At 48.0% G+C, this 27,484-nt stretch overlaps 4 protein-coding genes across 7 annotated transcripts in view; 2 read left to right on the forward strand and 2 right to left on the reverse strand.

Annotated features, from left to right (window-relative positions):
• Window positions 1-4,901, forward strand: part of ALPK1 (alpha kinase 1) — a 36,657-nt gene extending 31,756 nt beyond the window's left edge. The window contains exons 16-17 of one of the 2 annotated variants that reach the window (XR_009486106.1): window positions 135-242; window positions 1,368-4,901. The gene's annotated coding sequence lies outside the window, so the exon portion shown is untranslated. Of the gene's footprint in view, window positions 1-134 lie in introns of both variants that reach the window. The other variant, XM_059843602.1, reaches the window with a different exon arrangement.
• Window positions 4,902-5,022: 121 nt separating this feature from the next.
• Window positions 5,023-5,721, reverse strand: NEUROG2 (neurogenin 2). The gene has a single exon (XM_059843622.1). It carries the CDS (start codon window positions 5,719-5,721, stop codon window positions 5,023-5,025), a length of 699 nt encoding a protein of 232 aa, XP_059699605.1.
• A 5,111-nt stretch (window positions 5,722-10,832) lies between these two features.
• On the reverse strand, window positions 10,833-27,456 carry ZGRF1 (zinc finger GRF-type containing 1). Of its 3 annotated transcripts, none has more exons than XM_059843625.1 (27): window positions 27,361-27,456; window positions 26,354-26,458; window positions 26,165-26,245; window positions 25,995-26,051; window positions 25,355-25,540; window positions 24,271-24,945; window positions 21,783-21,881; window positions 20,915-21,020; window positions 20,734-20,834; window positions 20,386-20,530; window positions 18,940-19,604; window positions 17,765-17,903; window positions 17,196-17,380; window positions 16,891-17,078; window positions 16,237-16,376; window positions 16,012-16,158; window positions 15,308-15,422; window positions 14,942-15,198; window positions 14,368-14,527; window positions 13,685-13,762; window positions 13,391-13,538; window positions 12,989-13,116; window positions 12,665-12,788; window positions 12,222-12,398; window positions 11,972-12,106; window positions 11,610-11,871; window positions 10,833-11,141 (listed from the first exon to the last, which is right to left on the reverse strand). In XM_059843625.1, the coding sequence occupies exons 2-27, from the start codon at window positions 26,372-26,374 to the stop codon at window positions 11,017-11,019; spliced, it is 4,644 nt and encodes a 1,547-aa protein (XP_059699608.1). In that variant the 5' UTR covers window positions 26,375-26,458; window positions 27,361-27,456; the 3' UTR covers window positions 10,833-11,016. The 3 variants fall into 3 exon arrangements, with proteins under 3 accessions (XP_059699608.1, XP_059699609.1, XP_059699610.1); XM_059843626.1 differs by lacking the exon at window positions 27,361-27,456 and adding an exon at window positions 27,072-27,354; XM_059843627.1 differs by lacking the exon at window positions 12,222-12,398.
• LARP7 (La ribonucleoprotein 7, transcriptional regulator) overlaps window positions 16,796-27,484 on the forward strand; it is a 33,569-nt gene continuing 22,880 nt past the window's right edge. The window contains exons 1-2 of the mRNA XM_059843629.1: window positions 16,796-16,940; window positions 21,095-21,155. The gene's annotated coding sequence lies outside the window, so the exon portion shown is untranslated. The remainder of the gene's footprint in view (window positions 16,941-21,094; window positions 21,156-27,484) is intronic.

The raw sequence follows: 27,484 nt of genomic DNA on the forward strand, positions 1-27,484 counted from the left end.
GACGTCATGCTTGAGGAAACATGAAACATTTTTTCCTGTCACCTAAGCTCCAGGACTTGAGTGTAAGGACTTGTGTAAGTGCTGCTGCAAGTCAAGCTTGCTTAAAGAGCTTTTTCCTCCTTCCCTTTCTGCAGGTATCCAGGTGAAAGGCAGAGTCTTGTTGGCTGTGTCATGCCTGAGCATCCATGTTAGTAAATCTGATATCCAGGGAACAAGCTGATGCAACCAAAACCTGCTAACAGGTAGAATGATTTTCTCACTCGTTTGCCAGGAGCTGGAGCACTTCGGGGAATTTCTCTTAGAAAAGATGCACTGGGAAGGGATCCCAACAATACGGGGCTGAGCCAAGCTTGCCTCCCTCCCTCCTTCCCTGCCTCCCTCTCCCTCGGAGCCGCGGCATCCCGGGCCGTTCCGGCTGGCAGAGAGCGGGCACGGGCTGACCCCTCCAGCTGTGAGGCAGCCCCTGCACGCGAGGCAGCATAAACCCAAACCCGGCATCAGCTGCCCCCAGAGCCCAGCTGCTGGATTTCGGCACTGCTCCTTCCCCAGGCACGGCTATTCATGGGGAGCGAGGGGAAAGCCTCACATCAGCAAGGGCAGAACCGCAGCCCGTGCTGCCCGATCTCTTCTGCTTCGAAGAACACAGCAGCAGCAGCTTCCTCGGCGTCTCCTTCCCCCTAACCAGACCGGGGGATTTGCAGCGAGGTGTTGGTTGGTGCCTGCTGCTGTCACCTGCTGCCTTGAGGGGAGCCCCGGCGCACGGGTGCCTCCCCCAGCTCTGCGGGGAAGCTGGCGGCAGCGTGCCCCTCTCACCCTCTCTCCCGGGAGTGACACACGCCACCCTCCTTTCTTCCACTTGGATGAAATCATCTCCCCTTTCCCCTGGCGGTGCGGGAGCAGATGGGGCTGCTGGCCTCCGCAGCCACCCGCTGCCCCAGCTCGTGTGAGCCCGCTGTGCCTGCCCGCTGCCCCCTCCCTGCAGAACCTAATCCCATTCCCTAATCCCAAACTTCTCTGCCAAGCTGTTCTTGAGGCACAGAGCGTATCTTCCGTCGGGAGATGCCGAGTTACGAACAGTTCGTTTAACGCAGGAGCGGAGCCTCCCGCGCCCAGCTCCGCAGGGGCAGGTCCGGCATCCCGGGGGCTCCCCGGGGGAGCAGGATGAGGGCAGGATCCCCCCGGCAGGCAGCAGGTGCCTTTGCTCCCTCGCTCACAGCCCAAACTGTCGTGCCGGCTACCGGGGCTGCCGTTGTCCCCTCCGAGCAGGACATCACGTTAATAGAGGTTGATTTGCAAACGGCGTCGCCCCCCCCCGCGCCCCAGTGCCCCCCTTTGCCTGACTCCCGCTTTTCTGCTCAATGGCACAGATGCTGCTTTGTGCTGCCCAGGACCAGGCAGCTATTAGGAGCAAATCCAGCGAGGGAAATTAATGAAGGCGACTACTAATAAAAGACAGCTCAGGACAGCCCGACCAACTTGCTCCGAGCGGTAATTAACTTTTTTTTAAAACTCATGAAGGTAAATATGCCATCAGCTTTGGGCCGGTCTCCCTGCTTTTTAATAAAAGGAGGAGGAGGGGAGGCGAGGGAGAGGGGACGGCTGTGTGTCACAGCCGCCCCAGAACCATCCCCGTTCCCTCCTGGCTGCTGCAAAGTGATCCTCCGAGGATTTTTTTTTTTTTTTTCCACTCCAATCAGTTTTTAGAGGCTTGATGTTAAATCTGGCAGGAGTTCTGCCTCTCCTTAATCTCAATTCAGTACGAGAGGTCACGGGGATGAGCAGGCTGCCAGAATTTTGCTGGACATGTGCAGCTTTTGCAGAATCATAGGTAGAAGGCAGGATGTCCTTATATTTTGAAATCCTTACATCTTTATATCCTTACACTGTCAGCTCGTCAGAGCAAAAGAGTTTGTCTCAGACTTTAAACCACAAGATTTTGCCTTGCACTTAGACAACAACCTACATCAAGTCACAAGAAAGATCCCGCTGGGATTTCTGCTTATGCCAGGGGATTGGCTGTATAATAGAGAATTGAGATCCTTTTTGCCCGTGGGGAATGGCAACTGGGGCTGCGTGGGCCAAACCCATACATAATACAGGGCCAGGGGGAAGCCCGACCTGAGGCACTTGAGTAAGGCTTTAGGAAGAGCGGGTTTGAAATGCGCCGGCCAGCTGAGAGCCGTGTCGGCAGGGCTCTTTAACCGCGGCGCTGCTGGACAGATTTATGCCTGCCATGAAAGGCAGCGTGCGGCAGCCCTTGGGCTGCTGGTTTGGCTCCTCGTGGCCATTCTTATGCCAAGGAGGGCTGTAAACCCCCCCAAGGGCCTTCGGGCTGCCCCTCCAGCCCTGCTGGCGCAGAGGAGCTTTTATGCCAAAATACAATACACAGAAGGATCATAAACACATGTTCTGGGGCAAGGGGCTGCCATGGAAACCACCCCCAGGTTCCTCACATCCTCCGAGGAGGTGTTTGCCCATCTCGCATCTCCTGGTCTGCTTCCCGCGTGGCTGCAGTTGGCTCTGGGGTCCCCTCCTTTTGGCGTCACCTCCAAAAATCAGTCTTCTGAGAGAAAAGAGGGAAACATATGAAAGAAGGAAACGAAGGAGAGGAATGAACTCAAATTAAGCGGCAAGAACGGGAAATAAGCACTTCTGGCCACGTTCAAACGAAAAATCGGGATGAGGGTGACTGGGTTAGGTGACAAATCCAGCCTCTCCAACTCAGCTTTTGCCAGCATGGTCCTGCCACCCCTTGCCAGCCTTGCCCCGTTTCCTCCGAGGCCATCTCCAGCCAAGGCCAGCCTCTCCCTGGGAGCAGGGGAGGTCTGGCTGGCGTGGCTCCCACCCCAAACCCCTGTCCGACCCCCCCCTCCACCCTCGGACGCGCCGTGTTCTCTTTCCCACGGCGGTTCCCGCCGGCACAGCCCCATCCCAGCTGTACCTGGGATAGAGGGAAATCCCTGCAGGATGACACACCTGGCAAGGAGCAGCGTCCCTCCCTGAGGAAAGCTGCGGGGAGCATCATGGTGCTGAATCACCCGGGATGTCCCTCCTGCTCCTGCGTGGCTCCAGCATCAAGAAAGAGAGGAGCGCATCCCGTCCATCCCGGCCTTTTGAAGAGCACCTACTCCAGTGCCTCTTCAGAGAGGGAGAGAAACCAGGAAGGACAATGAGGCCTGACCAGAAAAGACGGAGAGAGAGCTCGGCTCCTTTTTGGCGTTCCTGGAGTTCGGTCATTAAAAGGGGTCGTTAAAAGCGGGTGAGAGTGAAAACCCCGCTCCCGACGGGCTGCCCCACGCACCGCCAGCGCCGTGAAAGGCTCCCCCTTGTTTTGTCCCTCCTGGCCCGTGGCAGATTTGGGGGAACACAGCTTCATCTTGCTGGCCACATCAAAGCAGTGATTATGCAAATGCTCCCACTTTTTCTTTTTTTCTTTTTTTTTTTTTTTTTTTAGGGAATTATTTATCACACAATAACCCCCCTGCCAGGGGGGGAAACAATAGATCAGGCTAGATAGCACTGCTCGCCCGAGGCTGTGGGGCCGGGCGGGGGGGAACCCCCCGCGCGGTTTATTGGCCTAACCTAATTTCACTAATTCTCTTTTCACACATTTTGGGCTTTTTTTTTTTTTTTTTTTTTTCCTCTCTCTCTTTTCCCCCTCTCTTCCTTTCCCGGACGTCGCTCCGAGGGCCGGGTTTCACGCTCCCAGGATCCGGAGGGCACCGGGCGGGATTCGCATGCTGAGCATTTTATTTAATTAATACAGCCAGGCGCCTCTGCTGGTTTTTAATGATTTCCAAGTGTTTGTACCCAGAAGTCACAAAGTGCTCCCGGGAGCACGGGGACGGTGATTGAAGGGCCTGGGCGGCCTCCAGCACCCCCGTGCACGGTGACATCCCTGGCTGTGTGCTGTGCACGCCGAACCGAACCCCCTGGGACTGCCTGCGACCCGAAATTCATCTGACCCTCACAGGGAGGAAATCCTTCCTCTTGTAACGCGTGGATTTTTAGCTCAACAACATTTAATTCCTACGGCCTTGTTGGTGAAATCCATTGGCCTGAAGTGTGACAAGTCTTTATCCATCCATCCTGCATTTGCTGTCAGCACCTTCCGTACTGAGAGCCAAGGGTAAATGAGCAGTAAACTTCCACTGAACTTCCCTCTCTCTCTCTAATGCTCTTTCCACCACGGACCCGGTGACATCAGGCCCCACCGGGCCTTGGTTTCACCAGAGACAAGGACAGGCCCAATCCCATAATTCCCAGCCGCTGGCACATAAAGCAGAAAAAGCAGCAGCCCCAAAGTTACGAAAATTAGAGCTTTTTATTTATATTTTATCACAAGGACAAACCCTTTGCTCTTCAGCTGTAAATACATACTAGAATAAACTCTGTAAATTATACAAAAAATACATATTTTCCATGAAATCTGTCTTTATAATAAATAAATGTGAACACGTGTGTGGCTGATCGCTGTAATGTTCCGTGTCTGTTGAGGTTTTCAGTCTGTTGATTTATTTTTAATCTCCTGAAAGAAGGGGGGAGTTCCTTGTCCCCTAAAGGTCGAAATAAATAATGTATGAGGAGATCCTTCCCCATTCCCCCCCTCCCGATTTTTTTTTTCCCTTTTGATAGAGAGTTCAGCCTAAATTTCCACGCTTGCATTCAGCCCTCACAAAGCCTACAAATTATACAATGACTTCTAACCTGGACCCCTAACAAAACAATTTACTTTTTTTTTTTCCCCTCGCTTTGCACCCCCCTCCCGCCTATAAATCATAAGGGACAGATGGCAAAGAGGGGAGCGGGGAAAGGGGGGGACACACACACAAAAGCCCCGAGGTGACAGATCTGGGAAAACTGGACAAAGTGCACATCGGCGAGAGAGAGAGAGAGAGAAAGAGAGAGAGAGACGGAAAGTTTGGTTTGGCAGGTGCCGTTCCCACAGCCCGCTCTGCCCTGGGAAGCGGGCAGATGCCGCCGCCGCCGCCCCGGGGGGAGCCCTGGCAGCGCCGGGCCGGGCTAGAGGCAGCGGCGGGGCAGCGGCGGCGGCGGCCCCGGGGCGAAGCGGCCGGGCCAGTGCTCGGGATCCGAGGCGGAGCCCGCAGGGCTGGCGGGCGATAAAGTGCAGGCGTACGGGGAGGCGGAGGGCGCGGGGCTGGCGGCGCCGCCGCTCCAGGAGGAGGCGGGCGAGGGGCTGCCCTCGGCGGGCACCGCCGCTGCAGCCGCCCCGTCGGGGCCGAGCCGCGCCGCCCCGGCCAGCCGCAGGGTCTCGGTGAGCGCCCAGATGTAGTTGTGGGCGAAGCGGAGCGTCTCGATCTTGGTGAGCTTGGCGTCCTCGGGGAAGGTGGGCAGCACGTCGCGGAGGGCGTCCAGCGCCGCGTTCAGGTTGTGCATCCGGTTGCGCTCGCGGTTGTTGGCCTTGAGCCGCCGGCTCCGCTTGATGCGCTGCGCCGTCTCCGCCGTGCGCGCCGCCCGCGGGGCGCCGCGGGACCGCCCCGGCCGCCGCTTCCCCTCCGCCCGCCGCAGCCCGCGGCCGCCCGGAGCCTCGACGGGGCGAGCCGGCGGGGCGGCGCGCAGCTCCTCCTCCTCCTCCTCCTCCTCTTCCTCCTCCTCCTCGGCGCTGGACGGCAGCGAGGGCGAGGGGGCGGGCGAGCCCAGCCCCAGCAGCAGCAGCTCGTCCTCGGCGGGCAGCGCCAGGACCTCCGCCTTCACCAGCATCCTTGCGCGGCGGCTGGACGGGGCCGCACCGGGCAGCACCGGGAAGCAGCGGGCGCGCTCTCCTCGCCTCTCCGGCGGTGTGACGGTTCGCCGGTTTGACGGAGCGGGGCGGGGGTCCTGAGGCGGGCGGGGGGGGGGGGTGGCAAAGCGCGGGGGACCGTGGTGGGGGGGCGGCGGGGGCGCGGCGCTGGCACGCGCCCCGGGGGCGGCGGGCGGGCGGGCGGCGGCGTGAGCGGCGCCCGGGGCCCGGTCAGGCTGCGTGTCTGGCACACGACCCTCCTTAACACCCCTTATATACCCCGCGGGGAACAATCAAACCTACCCCCGGGGTCCCCCTCGCCCTGCCCGCCCCGCCCGCGACTCTTGTCGGGGGGCGCCGCCGCTCCCCCCCCCCCACCCCCCGCCCGCCCCGGCGGGGCCCCATTGGCGCCTCGCGCTCGGCTGGAGCGTGCCGCTAATTTATTAATGAATGGGCACGGGGGCGGGGGGGCGGGGGCGCGAGGCGCGGGGCCGGCCAATCCCCGCGCCCCGCGCGCCACGCGCGCGCCCGGGGCCGGCCGGCTCCCTTCCAGCCGCTCCTCCTTCGCGGGCCCCGGCAAGGAAAGGGAGGGATTGATGGAGGGGGGCTCCCCTTCAGACCCCCCCTCATTCCCCGCCTGGGTTTCGCCTTCTGGGGACACTCGGTGCTGTGGTAAAGGTGCGTAGTTCCGTGCTTGGATTGCTGGGGAGATGCTCCGGGCAAGCGGCTGCTCCAGGCAGCTCAGTGCTGTCAAATATAATTCACAGGCTGGAGGAGACCTTACGAAAAACTCCCAAATACCAACTTGTCAGTGCACCAGGAAATTCTTAATTCCTTCCACCGCTCTTCCCCATTCCAGCCCTCCCTCACTGACAGAGCCTGGTGACATGCCCGTGGAGTCGGCAGGCTGGCTTTGCTCCACAGACCACCTTCCATTATCCCAGGTTGCTGCAAGCCCTGTCCAACCTGGCCTTGGACACTTCCAGGGATGGGGCAGCCACAGCTTCTCTGGGCATCTTGTGCCAGGGCCTACCCACCCTCACAGGGAAGGATTTCTCCCAATATCCCATCTAAGTCTTCCCTCTGTCAGTGTGAAGCTGCCCCCTCTTGCTTGTCACTCCAAGCCCTTGTCAAAGAAACGACAGTGAGAACGTAGAAAACTGAAACCCCAGAACAATCTACTCTCCAAATGGAAACACCGTCAGCAAGGCACTTTGGGGGAGTTGGGCTTTGAAACAGAATTTTGTTTGCAACTGCTAGAAAAGTTCCAAATTTATGAAAATGCTGAAACCCGTGCAGAAGCCGTGCTCAGCACAGCACAAACGCACCCAAAGCAGTCCCTCACTCTGGGTGTATGGATTTTGGAAGCTGTTGAGGCTGGGTGGGTGCCTCAGTCAGTGTCTCTGGGACTCGGTGACACATTCTAACACTCCCTCGCCTCCTTGTGCAAAGCGGGAGGCTCACAGCTCCCCTCGGCATCCCAGGAGAGCGACGCAGAAGGACCTTACTTCTTTTTTTGCACTTTAAGGGGACAAAGCAGAGTACACTTGTGACAGGGCCAGCCCATCCCTCTGTCCCCGCCCTGCTTGCCGGGATTTCCGTGCTTCCATTGCTGGTGCAAAGCACCGGAGAGGTGAGGTACCCTTTGCGGTGCCTTTCCGGGGTTCAGTCCCGTTCCTGCTGCCAGCTCCTGCCATGTAGTGGTTTTTTCCGTAGGGCTGAGCATGAGGTGCCCAAGGACAAGTCGGCTACCAAATCCCCACGGCTCTGGATAGGCACTTGTGTGGTCCGTGGGCAGAGCGAGGGCCGAGCTGCTCGGCCAAGAGAGGTGGGGAGAGAAGGTGGCGGGGGGAGAGGGAGTGGGATCAGGAGCAGGAATGCTGCTGCCACTGCCCACCGCCTGAACTGTCCTCCAAGGGTCAAACTGTTCAACTTCAGCCCCTTTGCCAGACTCAATCCTACTTTAAGGGAACAAAAGCCCAAAGTAGGCAACGATCAAGAAATGGGAGCACAATGATTTAAGCTTATCACACAGCCCAGAAATAAAGGACACTGAGCGCTTGTGGGGGAGAGGGGGAGACCTTCAGAAGGGCTTTGTTTGCTGTAAGAAGATTGAACTCTGAGGCGACCCGATAGCCCTAAAAGTTTAGGGTCTGTGTTGCTGAGAGACCTTTGGGCACAGCCCATCCACACGTCGACCTCACAAGTTGAGAGCCGGCCTTAATGGCCAGCCTGCCTCAGGTGAACAGGGGCACGACATCCCGGGAAACGGGGGGACAAAGCTGTGGGGACAGGGTGGCCTGACCCCTCCCAGCTCTGCCTCCCTCATAGCCTGCAGTGTCCTGAGGGTTCGAGGTCCCAGGGCTGCCCACACACACCAGGGCGCCCTGATCCCTGTGGCAGCACCTACAATCCCCGAGAGTGGGGTGGTTCTGCTCTTAAATGGGCTGTAAGAATATGTCCTCACACAGCAGAGTACTGGGAAGGGAAGCAATCAGAAGTGCTGGGGTGTGTCTCCCCCACATCCTGATCCAGGTCCTTCCCGGACACCCCGTGCACGCTGCAGCGAGCAGTGCCACACGGAGGGACAAGACGAGGAGCAGCCCCCCAACTCCCAAGCTGTATTAGCACGTTTGGGGTTTGTTCTGGGATCAAGGCGAGGAGGGGTCCCCCCACAAGCGCTGTCCCGGCATCTTCCCCTGCTCCCCCCAGCCCGGCCCTCGTCGGGGGCCGATTGTTCCCGGCGGATTTGCATGGCAGGTGCAGGCCTGTGGTGCGATTTTGCAGCGCTGGCCCCCCGCCCCACCAAGAGGGTTTGCCTCCCCCCCCTTGTGAAAAAAGGCTGCCGGTGCCTTCCTTTCCCATGAAGAAGAGAAGAAGCTTGAGGATCGCGTGAACACGCTTCAGTTTTCTTATTCTTTTCTATAGATGTGGGGAAAAGAACAGCCGATTGTGTGAAAAACCCAGTGCCTGCAAAAAGGGACATTGGCCATCCAGGCGAAGGTGCGCGAGGGAGAGCACTAATCGCTGAACCAGGAGACAAATACGATTACCAGCTCCGAGCCTTGAGTCAGAAAGTCTCATAGACTTTAAGATGTTAATCCCCAACATAATCCTTCCTTTGGCGTGTAGGAATAGTGCAGCCACAAGAGTTGTTTTGTTATTTATATTGGCGTTTAATAAAACTCAGCCAGTGGTGAATGGGCTGCCCACTCTCCAATGGTAATTAATTCCCTATTTCAGTGACCCAATTGTGCTGGGATAGAGCAGTGGGACAGTCCCACTGCCCCAACCCGCCTTTGTGCAGCTACACGGCTCTCGTGCTTCAACAGCTATGGAAACTCATTCTTTTGATGTCATTCAATGAGTTTTCCTTGGGCATCTTCTAAACTTCAAGGACCCTTTTCTTTCTCGAACGCCTGAAAAGCAGGACTAGCTTGACCACCTCTGTAGAATTTAATGGTTTGGTGAAAGGGCCTTTTGGGGGGTGGCGGGGCGGCTGGGGGGGTGGTTTGTGTAAGGAAAGAAAGAAAATTTGGCAGCCTAGCTATCAAACAGGGGGATAGCCAAACCGGGGTGTGCCAAACTCACTCCTAATTTATCCAGGTCTAAAAAGCCACTTTTCCTTACTCAAAATACTCATGGGCTTCTCTTAGTCAAGGCATTTCCAGAAGGGATTTACCAGTGAGCAATAGCTGTTTTATGTTAGCTGAGTAAAGACACAAACGGTGTTTCAAGAAGGAATTTGCATCCAGAAAAGGGAAAAACACCTGGCTCTTTTTGCCCAGAAGGGCAAGAATACCAGATACCTGTAATAGGTTATTGGTATGAAGTGTGTCTGCAGGTTTATACTTTTTGCCTGTGTGGCGAGGTGGCTGAAAGCAAACACGTGAAGAACACGGAGTTATCCTGCTGAGCTGCCCTGGTCCGGGCAGCCTCCTCTATGTCTTTATACACACTTCCAAAAAAAAAAAGAAAAAAAAAAAAAGCCCTCCGCAAGTCACAAACAATTCAGGATTCAACTAAGAAAACACAGAGTGAACCATATGGCCGGGGTGGCTCGAGTTGGCTGCATTTTCCCTCAGACAAAGAAGGGATTGAGAGTTGAAGGAAAGGAGAAAAAAACCCAACTTTCCGGCTGATGAAGCTGTTGTCTGGAGGCAATGATCCCAAATCTCAAGGCTTTATTCCAGGCTCCGACTGAGACGTGATATGTCATATGATTAGCATCTTTCATATTTACAAGAGTAGTGCGGGCTGCCAGTCTTTAGAGAAAGGCGAGAGAAAGAAGGGGCATATGCTGAAATGGATTTAGCATTTGAAAGAGAGAAAAGAGAGCGGATAAATACACTTAAACGAGGATTTAGTTTTACTCCCGTTGAGTTCTAATGGCTTGTTGATTGAGATTTTAGGGAGCCGGGACAGAGGTGTCAGCAGTAATTTAAAAGCGCCATTCAGCCCTCCCCCGGCGGAAGGAGCGGGCGCTGCCCCCTCAGGGCGGAGCGGTGCTGCGGCCGCAGTGGCGGGCTGGCGGGAGGGGCGCATCACCGCCGCGGCGGCTCCCTCCGCCGCGCGCGCGGCGCCATCTGGCGGCGGCGGAAGGCGCGGGCGGCCTGAGGCGGCCGGGAGCGGGAAAAGCGGGAAGCAGAGCGGGAATTCCCGGTGAGTCGGGTACCCCTCGGGACGGACACGGCTGCAGCACTGCTCACAAGCACCGTCCGGCCCAGCCTCGAACACCTACAGGCATGGCACAGCTTGTCGGGGCAACCTGTGTCAGTGCCTCACTGCTACTCCCACAGAAGAATTTATCCCTAAGATCCCAGCTAAACCCATTGCCCCTTGTCCTGTCACTCTGTGCCCTTGTGACAAGTCTCTCTCCAGGCCCTGGATGGTGCTCAAGGTTTTCCCTAAAGCTGCAGAAGGGGCCTTTTAATTGTTATAGCCAAGCTCCCTCCTGGATGGGACCTACCTGTAAATATGGGAGGTGACACAATTGTTCTAAAATACCACAGTGAAATACCACTAGTATCATTAACTACACTGTAAGCATAAAAGGATTTCACTTCTCAAGTAGAAAAAAATCACTCTATGGTTGTCAACAGAATAGAATCACTTTAATAATTTTTAGTCTTATGACCACAAGGTCAAACAGAAGTATCAGTGCACTGAGGTCCAAACAAAAATACCCCACATTAAATAAATACTAGGTTACAAATTAGCAGAGCTATTGCTATAGACAAGCAGTGGATATTTTGTTCATAAAATCAATAAATATTTTATTTTTGCTTATTATCCTTTTTCTTGCGCTGTTCTTCTTCCTCCCAGTTCTCCAAGTAACACTTGAGAATGTCATTTAGCTGCTGCTCACACTGGTTTGCATGTTGCAAGCCATTTTCCCATCCTAAAAGCAGCAATAAACAGAATAATTACATCTCTCTCTACAGCATCCATCACGGAATCAGCCCCTGGCAGTGCCAACATCTACTTCCCCCAGAGTATTGACTGGCTGTGACATTTCTGCTTGGAAAATGGCTCTGTGGAGTTCAGTCACCAACAAGATGCTTCATTTGATGTCAGCCAAGCAGGTAAAGTTCCATTACTGGATTTAAAAAACCCCTTTGAACATAAAAAGAGTTTGCAGGTAGAGCTGCAAATGCGTAACTTGCACATTCTTGCAATATATTGCATTTTCTATGTAACATTAAACATTGGAGTTTATATGCAGTGAATTGAGTGGTTGCTGTAGTGTACCTACCATATATTTAATGTGTTATTATACAGTATATAAACACTGTAAGGTGTATTGTATGTAGTCTAATTAAAGGTAATGAGGTGCAGATTTCAAAAACCCCAGCAAAGAAGCTCTTACCTCTGCAGTGGTGAATTACTCTCCCCCACAGCCTGTTCCTGCTCAGACAGGGCAGACTCCCCACAATCAGCAGGTGCCTCCTGGCCCTCGTTAGTGCCACGTTCATCCTCCTCTCCGAGTCTATGAACCCTAAGTGCCTGGTCCTGACACAGGACAGCACAATGATTTCCCTCTCAGCACCCTGGAACGCATCCACCGTGGACACCTGCACGGGCTTGACTTCAAAAGCCTCGGAGTGAACCCCACTGAGCAAATTCTGGATCTGGGGGCAAAGAAACAGGGAAGGGGGATGAGTTTGGCTACTTGGAGTACATTTAAGAGAATGGCTTTATTGATTTTTGTTCCTGATTTATGACACAAACCTTATACATTTGTGATTTATAAAGGGTAATCACGCCAATATCAGCTCCTTCTATTCCACTTGCAATCAGAGACTGGATGAGCTTGACTGTAAAATGAGCTTCTGCCATATTGTAAAAGCTGTTGTCTCTTTCCATCTGGGAAGAGGGAAAAAGATTCCCAAATTAGCTCTGACCAACGAGGCAGAAAGGAAGGGAACGGAGGAAAAAGGGCGATGCTGACTGGTTAGATGAGCAGTGCTGAGGAGCTCACCTGCTCCATGCCATGGACGCTGTAAAAGCAGAGTGTTGGCAGCCATGGCAGCAGAGGAGCCCTGTCCTGCTCAGAAGTGCCATCCATGAGGTGCCCACTGTAGAACAGCTCGTTGGCAATGGCACTCAGGGCAGGGTGACAGCGGTACTGCGTCCGGAGGAGGATGGGGGCATGTCCCTGAGGGATGAGGACACAGAGATCAGGGCTGGGAAGAGCTCACCTGGATGGAGCTCTGAGCAAGCTGGCTAGTGCAAGTGTCCCTGTCTGCGGTGGGGGTGACCTTGGAGGTCCCTTCCAACCCAAACCATTCTGTGGTTTTATGATATTTTGCAGTGCTGAAACCCTGATCCTCTTGATACCTAAACCAGAATTCCCCTAGTGACTTTTGGGGACTTGGAGTTCTGCTCTCCACCTTTCCCAAACCTGTGTTCAGCAGCACCTACCATTATGCAGAGCCGGTCAAAGAGAGTCTGCTCCAATCCCTGCTCATGAACACTCTCAGACCCTTGAATAGTTGGTGGCAGCTGCTTGGGGTCTCCAACAAGGACAAGCTTTTCACACTGAAACCTAAATAAGGACGTGAAAAAAACAGTGTTCTAAAAAGCATGTTAAAATGTTCATAACCAAAGTGTGTGTTGTTTCTCTATCACTCTGCTTCCCACCAGCATGGTGAGACCTCGGGGTTCCTGTGCTCACAGAGGTGTGGAGTGTGTCCCTGCTGGGGGCTGTGTCCCTGCTGAGGCCCCTCGGGTGCAGGAGGGCTGTACCTGGCGATGGGGAGCAGGGAGGCAGGCTCAGTCATCTGGCTGCACTCATCCAGCACCACCACGGGAAACCTGAGCGCCTTCAGGCAGGGGAAGGGGCAGGCAGCACACGTCGCTCCAACCACTTTCACCTGCCAGCAGCAAGGAGAAAACAGGCAGGCAAAAAGGTAAAATCATTTCATAGTTCATCTCTGTGCAGCACCTGACTAGAGCAGGAGAATACACCTAAATTTACTTCTAGAACCAGGACACTAAGCTATACCTGTGCAATCAAACCTAACATTCACTATATTTTAAAACCAGGAGCTTGGCAGGTGTGAGAGGGGATTCCCAGTTCCCATGTGCTCAGCCCTGTGGATAAGACACAGCAAAGCCCTGCTTTCCCATCCCATGCTTGGACTGTACCTGTTGCAGAATAGTTTTGTTGGTCCCCAGTTTATGCTGCTCAATGCTCTTCCTGACATACATTTTCTCAGCTGGAGTCAAATCTTCTTTCAAGAGAGCAAGCAGCTCTTTCAGCTGCTCGTTTTCATTTCCTGAGCCTGCATGTAAACTTCAAGGAAGATTTTGTAACATACATTACAGTAACTGAAAAGAGCAGTGCTTGGAAAAATGACCACACTTTATACATAACAGCAATTTGCAACAAGGTATTCACCTACCCCAAATTGCTTCAGATCCCTCAAAGAGGTTTCTTACCTATGGGGAAGAATTGCTTTCGTGATTTTCCTTACACTTCCCACTCGTATAAAATCCTCAAATCCAAGATCGAGCAGACTTGAAAGAAAAAGAGATGATAAACATTACAGAAAGGGAAAAAAGACATCTTTAGACAACTTAAAAAATTGTTTGAAAAGGCTCATCAGAACACTCAGTAATACAAACTTCAGTGATTAATGACATAAAGTACCTCAGTAATTCAAGAAAATCAAAATAATTTACCTCATCATGATTTAATGCCTTGATGATTCCCCTCTCATAGTCTTCCATAAGTATCTTCCCTTCCTTTTTCCTTCCAAACCATGCATTTATTTCATGCTAAATTTTTACTAATCTGATCCTCTCTGCTCCTCCTTCCCCTAGTGCTACATCCCAAAGATCCCTGAGCAATACTACTTTGTCCAAATACTACTTGGATTTTAACAGTATGTGTATTTGATGAGAGCAGAGCCTAAAGCAGTCATCTGTAAATGTTTCATGCAGTTTTCACTCTTAACTGTGCAAAAGAACTGTAAAATTAAAGCCTGTGTGTGGCACTTATTAGGGAAAGAAATCCATCTTTTTGATGTGTTTTACAGGAAACACCAACACAATTATCACTACAGTTTAAGTGCATTACTGGTTTTGGAAGAAGAAGAACCATAAAAGCCTCAGCAACCCACCCCAGCAGTATCCTGTCCACAGCAACGTTGGTGGAAGAAGCAATGAGGAGTTTCCAAGGAGTTGCCCTCGGACCCTCTGTAGCTTCACTGCTTTCAAAGAGCTGCACGAGGAACAAGATCACCACAGACAGCAAGTAGCTCTTGCCAGCTCCAAAAACACCTGGGATTTTGGGAGAAAAAGCCCAAGTTACAAGTGAGAATTTCCTAGAAAGTTTGAATCAATTGTTTTAACTTCAGTTATGCTGTGATTCCTGTAAAAAATTGCATGGGCTTGCTTACAGTTACAAAAAACAAAGGTAATATATGATAAATAACTCTGATTTTGTCTATAGGTATTTCTAGGCAAAAGCTCCTATGCTTCTGTGAAATCCTGCAAAAGGAAGAATTTAAATTTAATTAAATTTAAATTTAATTTAAAGGGGCAAAAGCTCTGTGCTGACAGAATGGATGTATTAATGTCACAGTCATGATCAGAGGGGCTGGATCTGGCATTCCATATTGATGGCATTTCCCATTAATCAACATTTGTGCAAAGCTACAGCAGCAGCAAGTGTCACAATTCTTGGCTGTGTACCACGAATGATTGTGATGGGGAAGCTCTGGTGTTCCTCCCCTGCTTTGGGCTTCTCACAGGTCACCATCTGAGCCACGTGAATCAGCGATGCTGCTTGGTCTGGGTTCAGGGAGAACCTCTGGATCATCTCTTCAGCCACTCCCATTGCCACTTCAGAGCTCACAGGGCCAGACATCGTGGGGCACTTCACAGTCATGGCAGGTGGAGTGAATTTCCTTTTGTTCACTCTTTTTGTAGTATTTTCAGAATTAAAATTCCTAAGAAAGCAAAAAAATAGCCACAAGTCATGATATGATACAATTTCTATCTCCTGGTTCTGATATTCCTGCAGTGGACTGCTCACAGTATCACAGGACAGTGACTCACATTTTCAGGAGATATGGGATCAGTGGTAACGTGGATGGATTGAAGTGCTCCTCCATGTTCCTTAAGGAGGCCAGCTCACCACTGGCATTACAAACCAGCAAGGCATGAACACACACTGCAAAGGCCACAGAAGAACAAAAGGAGAAAGGAATTAATAGAGCAGAAATTGCAAATCAGCTAAAGAAATGAATTATCAAATGCCAAAAGTGTAATTAACTGATTTTATCTTCTCCATTTACAAAACAAAACAGCCCCAAAACTTGAACTTAATTCAAGAGCAAAACCAAGAAACTTTTGCAGAATCACAGACCTAATACATGGCTTTTTATATAAATATAAATTTTCCAGTGAGTTGTTTGAGGTTTCTGCATTTTCTTTTTCAAGGACAGTAAAAACATATTCCTTTTACTTACACTCTGACAGTCAACTTGCATTGTATATCATATTACATAATTTACTACTTTCTTCATATTATTCTCATTTCTTCCCCACCCATTTGGAATTTCCCAGCTATTTTGCAGGTTTAACTGCGTTAATTAATGTATTCAAATTATATATTCAAATATACAAGGAAAAAAATACTGTGAATTAAATCATGAGCAAGCTTTGAGAAATTCTCAAATTGTCAGCAACTCATCCTTTATTGCTGGCTGGATTGTTCCTTAGTTGTTTCCCACAGTTCTGGATGCTGCTGTGGAACTCACTGTTGGATCTCCAGTTGGAGGGACTGTAGCCTTTCAGTGGTAGCAATTCTATTTCATTGTTGGAGGATGGTCCAAAGAAAGCACTGCTTGCAATGAAAGTATCAATGGGATCGAAGGTCAGAGTCTTGGAAACAACCCAGATGTCATCTGCCAAAAAAAAATACAGAGTCCTCATCAGCCTCTCCCACTGCCACCTTTTAAATCTGATATGTAAGATGTGCTCACCTTTGCTGTAGAGAGAAGAATGCTCCTTTCTGCTTAGCTTCAGGTATAATTTGGATTTGGAGTCACCATCACAGCTGGCAGGTGTATTCATAAATTTCTTGAACTTACTGTACCGCTGTGTTGGAATTTCAAAGGCTTTCCTAGGAAATTGTAATTAAAACAAAACAAAAAAAAAAAAAAAAAAAAAAAAGAAAAAAGGTATGAAAACCATCAGCATATTTTGGATTCAGCACCAAAAGGAAGAAACCTCCATTTGTCTGGACTGCAAGATCCCCTCACATTCAGCCACAATTAAATTGTTTTCTCTACAGTTAAACAGCACAGAATAGCCTTTGAGATGACTTCTGGCATTAAAATTACCATCTTGAAGAGAATAAATCAAATTCTCCTACTGAAGATTAGATGAACAGTAGTTCAAATGCAACAGTTCTGACATTAAGCAATTGATCAAGTTGCTGGGTCAGCAGTTTTGATTCTTGCTAAAAACAAATACCATTGCTGTAAATATTTTCCCTTCACTAATTTTGCTCTTGGATTTTTTTACAGAAAGAAATCTTTACTCTTTAAATACAGAGAAAAAGTGTTCAATCCTGCTGAAGTCCTGAGCTACTGGAATATTTATAAACCTTGAAGTCACACAGCATTTGAGGATACCTCACCAAAAGCTGGCATTCCTCATAGACAGCAATCTTTTGACTCCTGAGGTATGTCCCAATACTTTTTGTGTCGTGGAGCACTGCGCTGGGTCTGGATTTTGTCTGTGTGGGGTTGACATCTTCAATCCACTTGAAAAAGGAGCACTGCTCAGCTTTTGGGGCATCACAGGCATAGAATAAACGACCCTGCAAGGGAAGGGAGGGGAAAAAAAGCCCATGAGCACTAAAACAAGCAAGGAAAAAAGAGAAAGCCATGGATACTTTCAGCCCAAAAGTGTAAAAACCCCAAGGAATAAACAGCACCTTGTTTTGACCTTCTTTTTTGACCATCACCAGCTTAGCAGGGCGCATGTGGTTGCAGAGTGGGGCACAGCTTCCTTGGCTCTGGCTTTGCCCATCTTTCACTGCAGTGTAAAATGATATATCCACCTTGGAGAGGGCATTGTGCAGCCTCTGTGCCAACTCAAACAGCATTATGTTCAATTGCTCTTGGTGGGGAAAGGAGAACAACACAATCATTAGCACACCCTTAAAAAGCTTACACAGCTACACAACATCCAAACAAATCTATTTCCATTGGAAGATTTCCATCCCAAATCAAAATATTCAATCTGAGCCCTCAAAGAAACCATGTGACCTGAAAAATCCACTTATTCCAGGGAAAAAAAAAAAAGGCTTAGGTATCTTAAGACTGGAAAACAGCCCTGAGGTTACAAAGTTCAAGAGAAGTGTACTGCCTTTTGGGTTTGCCTTTGCAATTTTGGGTATTGACTGACTATATTTCAGTAGATATATAAAAAACTGAAATGCACCCTCTGCTGTTTTAACAGGCAGTGTTTAAAATGACAGCATCTCACAGAGCAGAGACTTACCTGTCAGAGCAGCTTTAAAAACCTGTTTGTAGTGAGTGTGAGACTGAAACACAGCAGGGATGGAAATCTTTCTTTTAGGAAGACTGGCGTGTTTCACTTTGTCCACAGGAGGAAAAGACAACTCAGAAATTGTTATGTCCTAAAAAGACCCACAAAAAAAAAGCCATTAAAAACTGTAAGACCTTGAATGAGACAAAAATTGCAGATTTGTAAAAAATACTAAAAACTTCCCTAGAGCTTGGGCTGCCAGTTAGGATGCATCATGAGGTTAAAATTTGCTCCTTGCCAAACAGCCTGCATTTATAATAACACAGATAATAATTCCAAAGCCTTTAGAGTACATTTTATGTAGTTCAAAGTCATGTTTTTCAGCACTAGGCATGCGGAAGGAGCACAGAAGCCCTATTTTCAACACCATTTTTGCACAGAAATAAATGAATTCTAGAGTGTCTTGATAAGCCTTTTAAGTCTGGTCTATGGATTTTAAATATATATATATTTGTATAAAACCACACACAATGTGTATACCCATGTATATGTTAAATGTATAAGTTATTTCCTCACCTCTACTTCACACAAATACTGTACTAGACAGTTTTAAAGAATCAAAAAACTTCAAAAAACCCACAAGAGTTAACATTTCCTTCAACTCCAAAACCATTTGACAGCTTTAAAAACTTAACTTGTGGTTGGCTTGGTGCTTCCTCCCAATTTACTCCATCTGCCTACTGATCACAAACACCTCAGCTAAATTTTTAGGTGCTTATTCAGTGCCATAACTTGACTTTTACACAACTAAATCTGAAGGAATTTATAATAATTTGAAGTCAGAGACTAAGACTTGAAGCAGAAACAGGTATTAATTAAAATGATGCTGATACTACAATTAAGAAAAACCCCTGGTGCACACAATTTCTTACCAATCACAGATGTCAAAACAGCCCAGCAGCTTTTCTTTCATCCTCCTGCCTTCAACGTTCAGATTAAAAATCTAAATCTGGCACTGAATTACCTTTACAAAGGATTAGACATGGCACTTCAAAAAAATACATTTTTTGGTGCCACTATGCAATCCTCCTGATAGTATCTGCAGGAAATCAGATAAATGCAGCCCCTTTGGCCAGAGCACTGTGTCAGTGTCAGTGTCAGCCGTGTTTGCTCGAGCACTTACACACCTGGCCCTCTCCCGTTCCGCCGTGGCAGCTCAGGTGACTCAACACCTTTTGTGTGGCCGCAGCCAAAGGAGCCTGCCTTAAGTGCAGGGGGAGCAGGTTCTCCTGTGAAACCGGATCTGCCTGGCTGCTCTTTGCAGCCCCGGAGCGCTCCCCGGGCCAGCTCCCGGCTGGCAGCGGCGGTCCAGGGCTGGGAGCACTCGGATCGGTGGCTCTGCCCTCTGCTGGGTCACCCGGCGGCATTCCCAGGACGCTCCGGGCACAGATGTCATCCTGCTCATCCCCTTCAGCGCTGTTTTCAGGGATCAAATCGCTCTGAGCGCTGCTTTGATACTTCAGCCACTTGCTTTGTCTGGCTCGGGCAGTCACATTAGGGAGCACCGGTGGCACAGCTCCCCTTTGTCCATCTTCCGTGTAGTCCCCAAACACAGAGGTGTCATCATTCCTGTCCTGGGGGCCCAGAGCACTCCTAGGAAATGCCACTGACTGGCTGCACAAATGGCCTCTTGGAGAGCCCAAAGACTGCTGGAGCTCCTCACTCTCAGTGGGGGAAAACACGGCAGGAATCTCGTGGGTGGCAGGAACAGTGACAAAGGGAGCTCGTGTTTTCATCATGGGCTTCAGGGCTGGCAGGCTGCATTCCTGTGGATGGCTGGATTTCTCCTGGGCTGTGGGGCAAATACAGCTTATAAAAAACCTGGAGCACCCAGGGATGGCACTTCAGATGTACCAAAAGGAAGGAATTCTAAATTCTTCCTCCTACACCCTGTCTTCTAACTGGAAAGCTTTCTGGATTGCTCCTGTGCAGTATTACACTAAATGATGGATTTTGTGTGATTTTTTAAATTAGTTTTTTTAAATGTTTAAATTTCTTTGAAATTAAAATTTTAAAAATTTCTTGGAAATCTCCATATTCAGAATACATTATGTAGCTACTCTGCTTTTGAGACCTATTATTAAATTAAACATGGCTGTATTTTGGAGGTCATGAACCTGATGTCACTGACATCTGCCAACTAGAAAACACCCAGCTTAGCATCAAAAGATAACCTACAAACCTATGAATTAATATTGAACAACGCAGATAAATAAGCTCTTACTACCAAAAAGCACCCTTTTGGCTAAATTAATTATCATTAGTGACAGTTATAGGGAAGTGACAATTATCGAGAGGTGGGAGAGGGTCAGAGCACAGCTGAATATGGAAGAAAACTCAAAGCAGGTAAATAAAAACATAGGGATCATTTAGAAGCTTAGCTTACAGCCTTTCTGCCCCCACACTAGAAGCTGATTTTTCTTTATAAAACCAAATCCCTCAAGTCTCCTTCAGGAGAATATAATTGGCAAAGTAACTGTCTGTGATGGCCCAATTCATTGTGCTTCAAGAATCCTCAGAGATTTTTCAGCTAAAACACTGTGAGGTGCCAGTATAAACCTGTAAATTCTTACTGAAAAGGAAATCTGGGAGTTGTGGTTCACTTGGTAAGGTCCCTTGTGCCAGGGGCTCCTGGATGTCTCCAACAGGCTCCTCATTTCCCCAAGGTAAAAAAGTTGTAGAGTCTGGATCAAGTGGGGAAGTCAGCTCTGGTGAAACCTACATGTCAAGAATTAACACGGCAGATGAATGACTGGAAAAAACCCTGGTTATAGCTCTTTCATCAGTATTCTCTCTCTCATCATTCAAAACAATGGAAATATCTCTCAGAGTTGAGATAAAGCAGGTCCTAAAGTAAGAAACTGCCATGAACACACAGGAGAGAAAGCCAAAAACATCTTCAAGACACAGTCAATCCCCACCTTGCCAGGCCCCCAGGCAGGCCACTGTGCTTGTCTCAGGTCAGAGGGTGGGTGTGACACTGTCCAGGGTGGCACTTCAGGATGCACATCCAATGCCAGGGCTAGGAAAAACAGTGAAGTGCTGAAGTCGTGCAGAAATTTTGAGGCCAATCACTGCCCTTCTCCTTTTACTTTCACTTACAGGACTGATTTATTCCTGGCTCTTCAATAACATCAGGATTAATCTGAAAATTCCCTTCTTTGATAATGTCAACATCATCCTTAAGAAGGCTCCTGGAACCTGGAGACTTCATGTAAAAAAAAAAAAAGCATAAGCAAAAACTTGTTAGAAATTAAACTGTTTCTCTTCTTTTTTTCAAAGTGCAACTGATCAAAGGAGCAGAAAAAAAACAAGTGACACATTATGAAGTTTTGTGACAAAGGTAAGTAAAAAGAATTGGTTTTTATATGGATTGTAGCAGTTTAAAAATGAACTATTTTCTATCCTAAATTGACAGGATACTTTCTTGCCCTAAGGTTAGTATGGATAACTGAACAAAAAAAATTTTTACCTGTCTCAAGTCATAAAGGTCATAATTCCTTGAAAAGAGGGGTGAGAAAAACATCTCAGCTGCAAAGTCCAGGTTCTCTGGGTGCTGCTGCCATCCCTGCTGGGAGCATGGAGCTCTCAGCATCACCTCACTAGCTGCTGATCCTTTCACTTGGTACCCTTGGAAGGCAACAGGCTGCATAATGCATGGGAATTATCACTGACAGCAAGGAAAAACTGCTCTGCAACTATCTACAGGCAGTACAGGTACTTGTTACACACACAACAAAAATAACCTGTTGACTCTGCAGAAGAGAAACAAAAGAAATCTGGGGTTGTTTTCCTTGTAATTTGAGTTTTAAACTCTCCTGGAAAACTTCCTGCAGTGAACTGTACTTAAAATTACAAGAACTGGTTAAAGTTTTATTAGGACTTTGTGCAATATATTACAACTATCAAAGCATTGAACTGAAATTTAGGCAACACTGTTGATTATACTTGAGTTCCACAGAAATGGTACCTTTGGTTTCCAGTCAGATGGCCCAGGGTCCCTTTGGGCTGCTGCTGTTGGTACAATATATGCCCCTGTCTTCTGTAAGAAATTGTCCACACAGTTGGGCTGCACAGGAAAGGACCAAAACCTAATTAGTCTAACAATTTAATAACCATTTAAAATGAAAATTTAGGCTAAGAAATTGTATTCATACAAAGGAAGCCTTTTCAGTTACAGCTTTTTTATTTGGAAGCCATCCATGACAGGATAAGAAACTGTGTGTTTTTCAAACAGAACAGGAAAAAGCAAAGATTTTTAAAATCTTTCTTTAGGTGGATTGAAAAAGAAAAAAGGCTGTTAATAGCATTGGATAAAAATCAATGTGAATTATCAAACACAAACAGTTTTCCCAGTGTATTTTAACCCAAATGCTAAAATTCTAAGGAAAGCCATGTGTTTAAAAAAGCTAGTGGGGAAAAAAAAAAGGTGGTAAAAGATGGGGTAGGGAAGGAGAATTACCAGACATATTGATGGGATATTTAACATTACTAAATACTATACTTTTCATTAAGTTTCTTGTCAGACATGAGGCCTCCTGAATATCGTCAAGATGACATGCTCTATTTATTACCAGCTTCATAAACAATGCCTCTAAGCAATTTGTAGCTCAACCTCTATGGTTCCTAAACCAAGAATTTTATTCTAGGAGCCAGGTGGAAAATGAATTTATCTTGTACAGATAAATATATGTAGTCAAAAATTGGTTACCATAAGGCCAGGAGAATCAAAGTATGAACAGGAAGATGCCTGTAAACTTTCTGAGTAAGGCATTTCTGTAAACTCTTTTATAGCTACAAGAGATGGAAAAGCACAGTGAGTTACAGTCAATAGTCTGGGGTTTCTTTACATGAAAACATCATGTAAATATGTTTATAGGTCTTGCAAACCTCGCAGCAAATTGCACAATTAGAATTTAACTGAATGAGAGCAAACAGAGACAGACTTGGAGCTCACAATGTTGCTTTAAACAGTAAAAACTGCACAAAGGAACCTACATAACACAGCACTCTAAAAGTATTTCTAAACATGAGGAGAAATGAGGGAAATCAAACAGGTACAGACATACAGAACCCAGTCTGAAATGGAAGCTGACCTAACCTTCATCCTTCTCAAGGGGTTCTAGTGTCTCCTTAGAGGTGTCTGTTTCACAGAACATGCTGGTGTTTTCCTCCATCCTTTGCAAGCTCTCTAATGCTGTGCTATGCTGAGTCAAAGCTCTCAGAAGAGCAATATCATTCACCAAATCAGGCAGTCCTGAGGAATTCTCAGCTGTGCATTTCAGGCAATCCACCCCTATTGTCTCTCCTTGGCAGGCTTCAGGAGAAGCAGTTATGCTCTCTGCATTTTCCAACGCAGTTCCTCCTACTGCTGTTTCCTCTGGAGATGAATAACCTGCTCCTAAAGGATCTGATTTCTGTGACAAAGCCAGCAGAGGGCTGCCTGGTTTCATGGCATCACTCTCAGAAGCCCAGAAGTGCTCTGAGCCAACATCTGGGGATTCCATGCATGCAAGCTGTGTAACTCCTTCCTCAGTCTTTTTGTCCAAGGCAGAAATTATTCTGCTGGGAGAAACACCTGTGAGACTTCCAGTGGCCTCAAACAGCCTGCTCTCAGGGTGACATTCATTAACACCGCTGTCCCCAGGCAAGAGGTCAGAGTGCTGCTTTTTTACCCAGGATGTGCCATTAATGGTGAGTGCTGCACAGCCATCCAGATCCTCCTCTTGGTTTGAGCCTTCAAAACTTGACTGACTCTCACTGATCTCTTTTATGTCGTGTCCATCCCCTACAAGTTCCACTTGGGTTCTGGTCTGCTTTGCAGCATCTTCTGCAGCTCTCCTGGCATCATTGTCACAAAGCTGGGGTGGTGGACCCCCCTCTTCATCCGATTTGGAACATTTGACTTCATTTTTGCTGTGTGTCTCTACTTCACAGCAAGAATGAGGCTTCAAATGAGGGCTCAAGGCAGCACCTTGTCCCTGGAAGCTGCCTGGGCTCCATGAAGGTGTGTCTCCCTTCCCTTCTCTCTCACACACATCTTCATTGTCCATGTCATTAAAATCAAAAGTCTCCATTAGGTTAAAGTTCACCTCCATCAGTTCCCCATCAGGACTACAGCCTGTGCCCTGCAACCTGAACTCCTCCTTCCCAGTTCCAGCTTCAGCCAATGTCACATCCCCAGAGAGCTCCGGGTCACTAGACACTGCCTCTGAATATTGCCTTGGATGAAGCTCACTGTGCATCTCCTCAGAGCAATTCTCCCTAAGACTGTCAGTCCCTGAGTGCTCCCTGTATCCAAAGGGATGGCTTTCAAACGTGGTTGGACTTGCTGAATGGGAAATGTCACCTGAGGATGGGACAAACTGACTGTCACTCATTCTACTTACAGGGGACTCAGGCAGGAAGTAACTACTTGTGCTGTAGTCATCTTGTAAATCTTGACTTAAATTATTTACCTTTTTGTCTTGTCTGTGTCCTGTGACTTCTTCACCACAAGGCTGTTCAGCTGAATTTGGAAGTGCTAGAACATTCCAGTCCTTTTCATCATTTACATTTCCCTGCACAAAAGGCAGGTGCTGAGTATCTGGAACCAGTCCTTTACCATGGTGACCTAAAAGGGCAGGTAGGGCAGGGCTTTTTTTGTCACATGAACCTGCATTTTGTGTTGCCTGAACCCTGGAAAGGCAGCTTGTGGCTCCAGATGTTGGCTCCCTGTGTCCTTGTGCTGGTTTAGAGTTGAGCAGAGCAATGATCTGTGCTGTGCTCCTGATGTGGTGGGACACTGCCCCAGCACCAGTGTGTCCAGTGAGGAGAGGAGATTGCTGCTTCCCAGCCAACTGATGGCAGTTCTGCTTCTCTGTCCCCTCCCAGCTGCCACTGAAGGGAGCTGAAAGCAGGGAGGACACAGACATTTGTTCTCTGCCATTGTCCCTGCACCCCTCTTCCTGACAGCCTGCAGAGGGGTTTCTTCCTGCATCCTTCCTGCAAACCGTGGAAAACAACGGCGAGCTGCTATAAAACTGGGATGGAAAACTCCCTTGGCACTCCTTAGATGAAGGCAGCACTGCTGCTTTTCCTTCATCTTCCACAGCTGGTGTCTTCTTCTCAACTTGGCGTGGCCCTCGGAACCCCTGGGAGAGAAATTTGCAATTAATCCAGATGTTGAAAATAGGGCACAGTACATTGTGATCCATTGGCCTGGGAATATATTCTCATTAAATCCATGAGGATCCCACAGGTGCACAGAAACAACCTCAAGCCCTTGTCATTGTTACTGTAGGCAACACCAATCCTGCTAAACCAAATCTCCTAAATGTGGAAAAAACACATTCTGGATTACAGCTCAAAAAAAGGAAAAAAAAGGTAAAAAAGAGAACAAAAAGGAAAAAAAAAAGAAAATAAGAAAAGGGAGGAGCAAGGGAGGAGCAAGGGAGGAGCAAGGGAAATTCTGCATATATTTTCCATTCATGAAAATGTGTGTCCCTTTTGTTTTACACTGCATGTAAACGTGAGACATAAAACTTTGGAGCAAAACCACACCGTAAACTTCCTTTTCAAGCCAACAGGCAGATGTCTTGGGGGTAGAAGAGCAGGTCTGACACCATTTCTGTCCACTGCTGGAGTTTCTGCCTGCTTTGGCTGCTCCTCAGAGGGCTTTTCACTCACTTTGGCTGCTTCAACTGTGATTAAATATCGCTCACTTTCCAAATCATCTCCAGGAGTCACCTGGAAAAGAGAGAGCAGCAGTGTGTACACAATAGGACTGTATAAGAAACAATATTGTATAGTTTAAGGTTTAAAAAAATCCAGTCTTTTAAGTACTTCTATGTAAAAAATTCAGCTACTTACACCTACTATATGACAGATGCCACCTAATACTTTTATTTATCCATATACTGTAATAAGCAGTAGCACTTAGCTCCAGTGATTATTTCATTTATGTCTGTAACACACTGCTTTTACCAGAGAGGAAGAAAAATTCCATGAAACCTTCTGGACAAAGAGTAAGATCAATTAATTAATAGAAGCTGTTTTCCCTTTCCATTATCTGCACTGTAGCAGAGTTCCATATCAACAAGTAGAGAAATTACTCTTTTGGCTACCAAACAAGTGTTTGGAATGCTGCCTGAAAGACCAACCACAACCAGATGTAAAAGTAACAACTCTGAACAAAAGATACCTGAGATTTTATAAAAATACTCTCCAGACATTGTCCTTTATCATCAAACAAGGTAGCCTGCAAAATAAAAATAACATTTTAAATAACCACAAATTTATTTCACAATTCAACTAGACTGCCACTGGCAGTAGCAGGTATTAAATCCACCAGTGTTAAATCTGAATTTTCACCTGATTTCTGCCAGTTTTAACCCTCAGAATTCCATCTTGCCACGTTTTTGATTTTTTCATCTTTTGGTGAGTGTATAACACCTGTTTTAAATATGTAAAATATTGAAAAAATAAGAAGTAAGAAAATGGTCAAATATTTCAGCAGCTACAGTCTTTAACGTTAATGGCACAGTGTTAAAAACCACTCACAGTAAATTCTTGAGAGGCCATTGCTTTGGCAACACAGACATCCAGCAGGTTATTTCACAAATATCCACATCTGAGAGCCAGGGAAACAGTCAGGGTGCACCAGAGCTGTGAAGGCAAAGTGTGCACAAAAAAATACTTATTTTTTCTCCTCAAAAAAAAAAAAAAGAGCATTCGATGCAAGACAATATCAAACCGATGGAGTAGCACTGCTGTGGGCATTTTAAAGAGAAACCTCAAAAACAATCTAATAAACTGCTAGAAAAAAAAATCTTTCTTTTTAATAGATGTCAAGATATTTTCCAGCTTTTAGATGAATTCATTAATTTAGATGAATGGCTAGCAACTCTGAATACTCTTGTTCAGAATCACTTGAGTTGAAAACCCAAAAGTTTACTTGCAGCAAAACAAAAAAAAACCAACCAAACAGAGAAGCTGTTATCAGAATGATTTGGTCCCAGGTGTGGAGTTGCTCATGCATGTTTAGCTCATGCAAAAAATAACTGACTTCCCGTGGAGCCAAACCTCTTTGCATATTTGAAGTTAGGCCCTGAGATATTTTAAAATAATTTTTTAATTTATTTTTAATCTATAAATATTTAAAATTAATATTTAAGTATAGTATATATAATACTTAGATGTAATTCCAATTTTATACATTTTATAGAAATGCATTATGTTTAATATCGATATATATCAATATATAACGTGACATATATACTTTGGGTTGGTGACAAGCAGTTTATATGACGGAAAGGAGAAAGATTCGCGCTGTTTCTTATGGGTGCCACCTCCTTGGGTGCTTCACAAGGTTGAAATCCTTGGACCTGTTTTGAGGACATAGTCATTCCTTGAGTTATCAGAGCAGCTGGACCCGCCGCTGTCACAGGGGCTACCTCCACCCAGCCAAAGGGAGGCACTCCACACCAGCGCCACCTCCCGGCGCGACGCCCCGAGGGACCGCGACCCGCCACCCCTCCCGGTGTGCCGGGCGGCCACCGCGCTCCTACCCAGCGGCTCCGGGAGCGGCACCGGGACGGGGATGGCGGCGCTGCCTCCGCGGCCCTTCCGAACTTCCCGCCGCGGCGCCCGCGTGACGTCACCACGGCCGCGACGCCCCGCCGGGAGGAAGTC

The sequence above is a fragment of the Haemorhous mexicanus genome, chromosome 4 (genome assembly GCF_027477595.1).
Source record: "Haemorhous mexicanus isolate bHaeMex1 chromosome 4, bHaeMex1.pri, whole genome shotgun sequence".
In the NCBI taxonomy this organism is placed as follows: domain Eukaryota; kingdom Metazoa; phylum Chordata; class Aves; order Passeriformes; family Fringillidae; genus Haemorhous; species Haemorhous mexicanus.

Excerpts from the sequence above, each read along its gene's own strand:
- NEUROG2 (XM_059843622.1), bottom strand. The coding sequence starts at position 5,721 with ATGCTGGTGAAGGCGGAGGTCCTGGCGCTGCCCGCCGAGGACGAGCTG.
- ZGRF1 (XM_059843625.1), bottom strand. The coding sequence starts at position 26,374 with ATGGCCTCTCAAGAATTTACT. Across the intron at positions 16,377-16,890 it reads GAATGCCAGCTTTTGGTGAG|GAAAGCCTTTGAAATTCCAA; the intron begins GTATCCTCAAAT and ends ACAATTTCCTAG. Across the intron at positions 12,399-12,664 it reads TTGACCGGCTCTGCATAATG|GGACATGCCCCCATCCTCCT; the intron begins GTAGGTGCTGCT and ends CTCATCCCTCAG.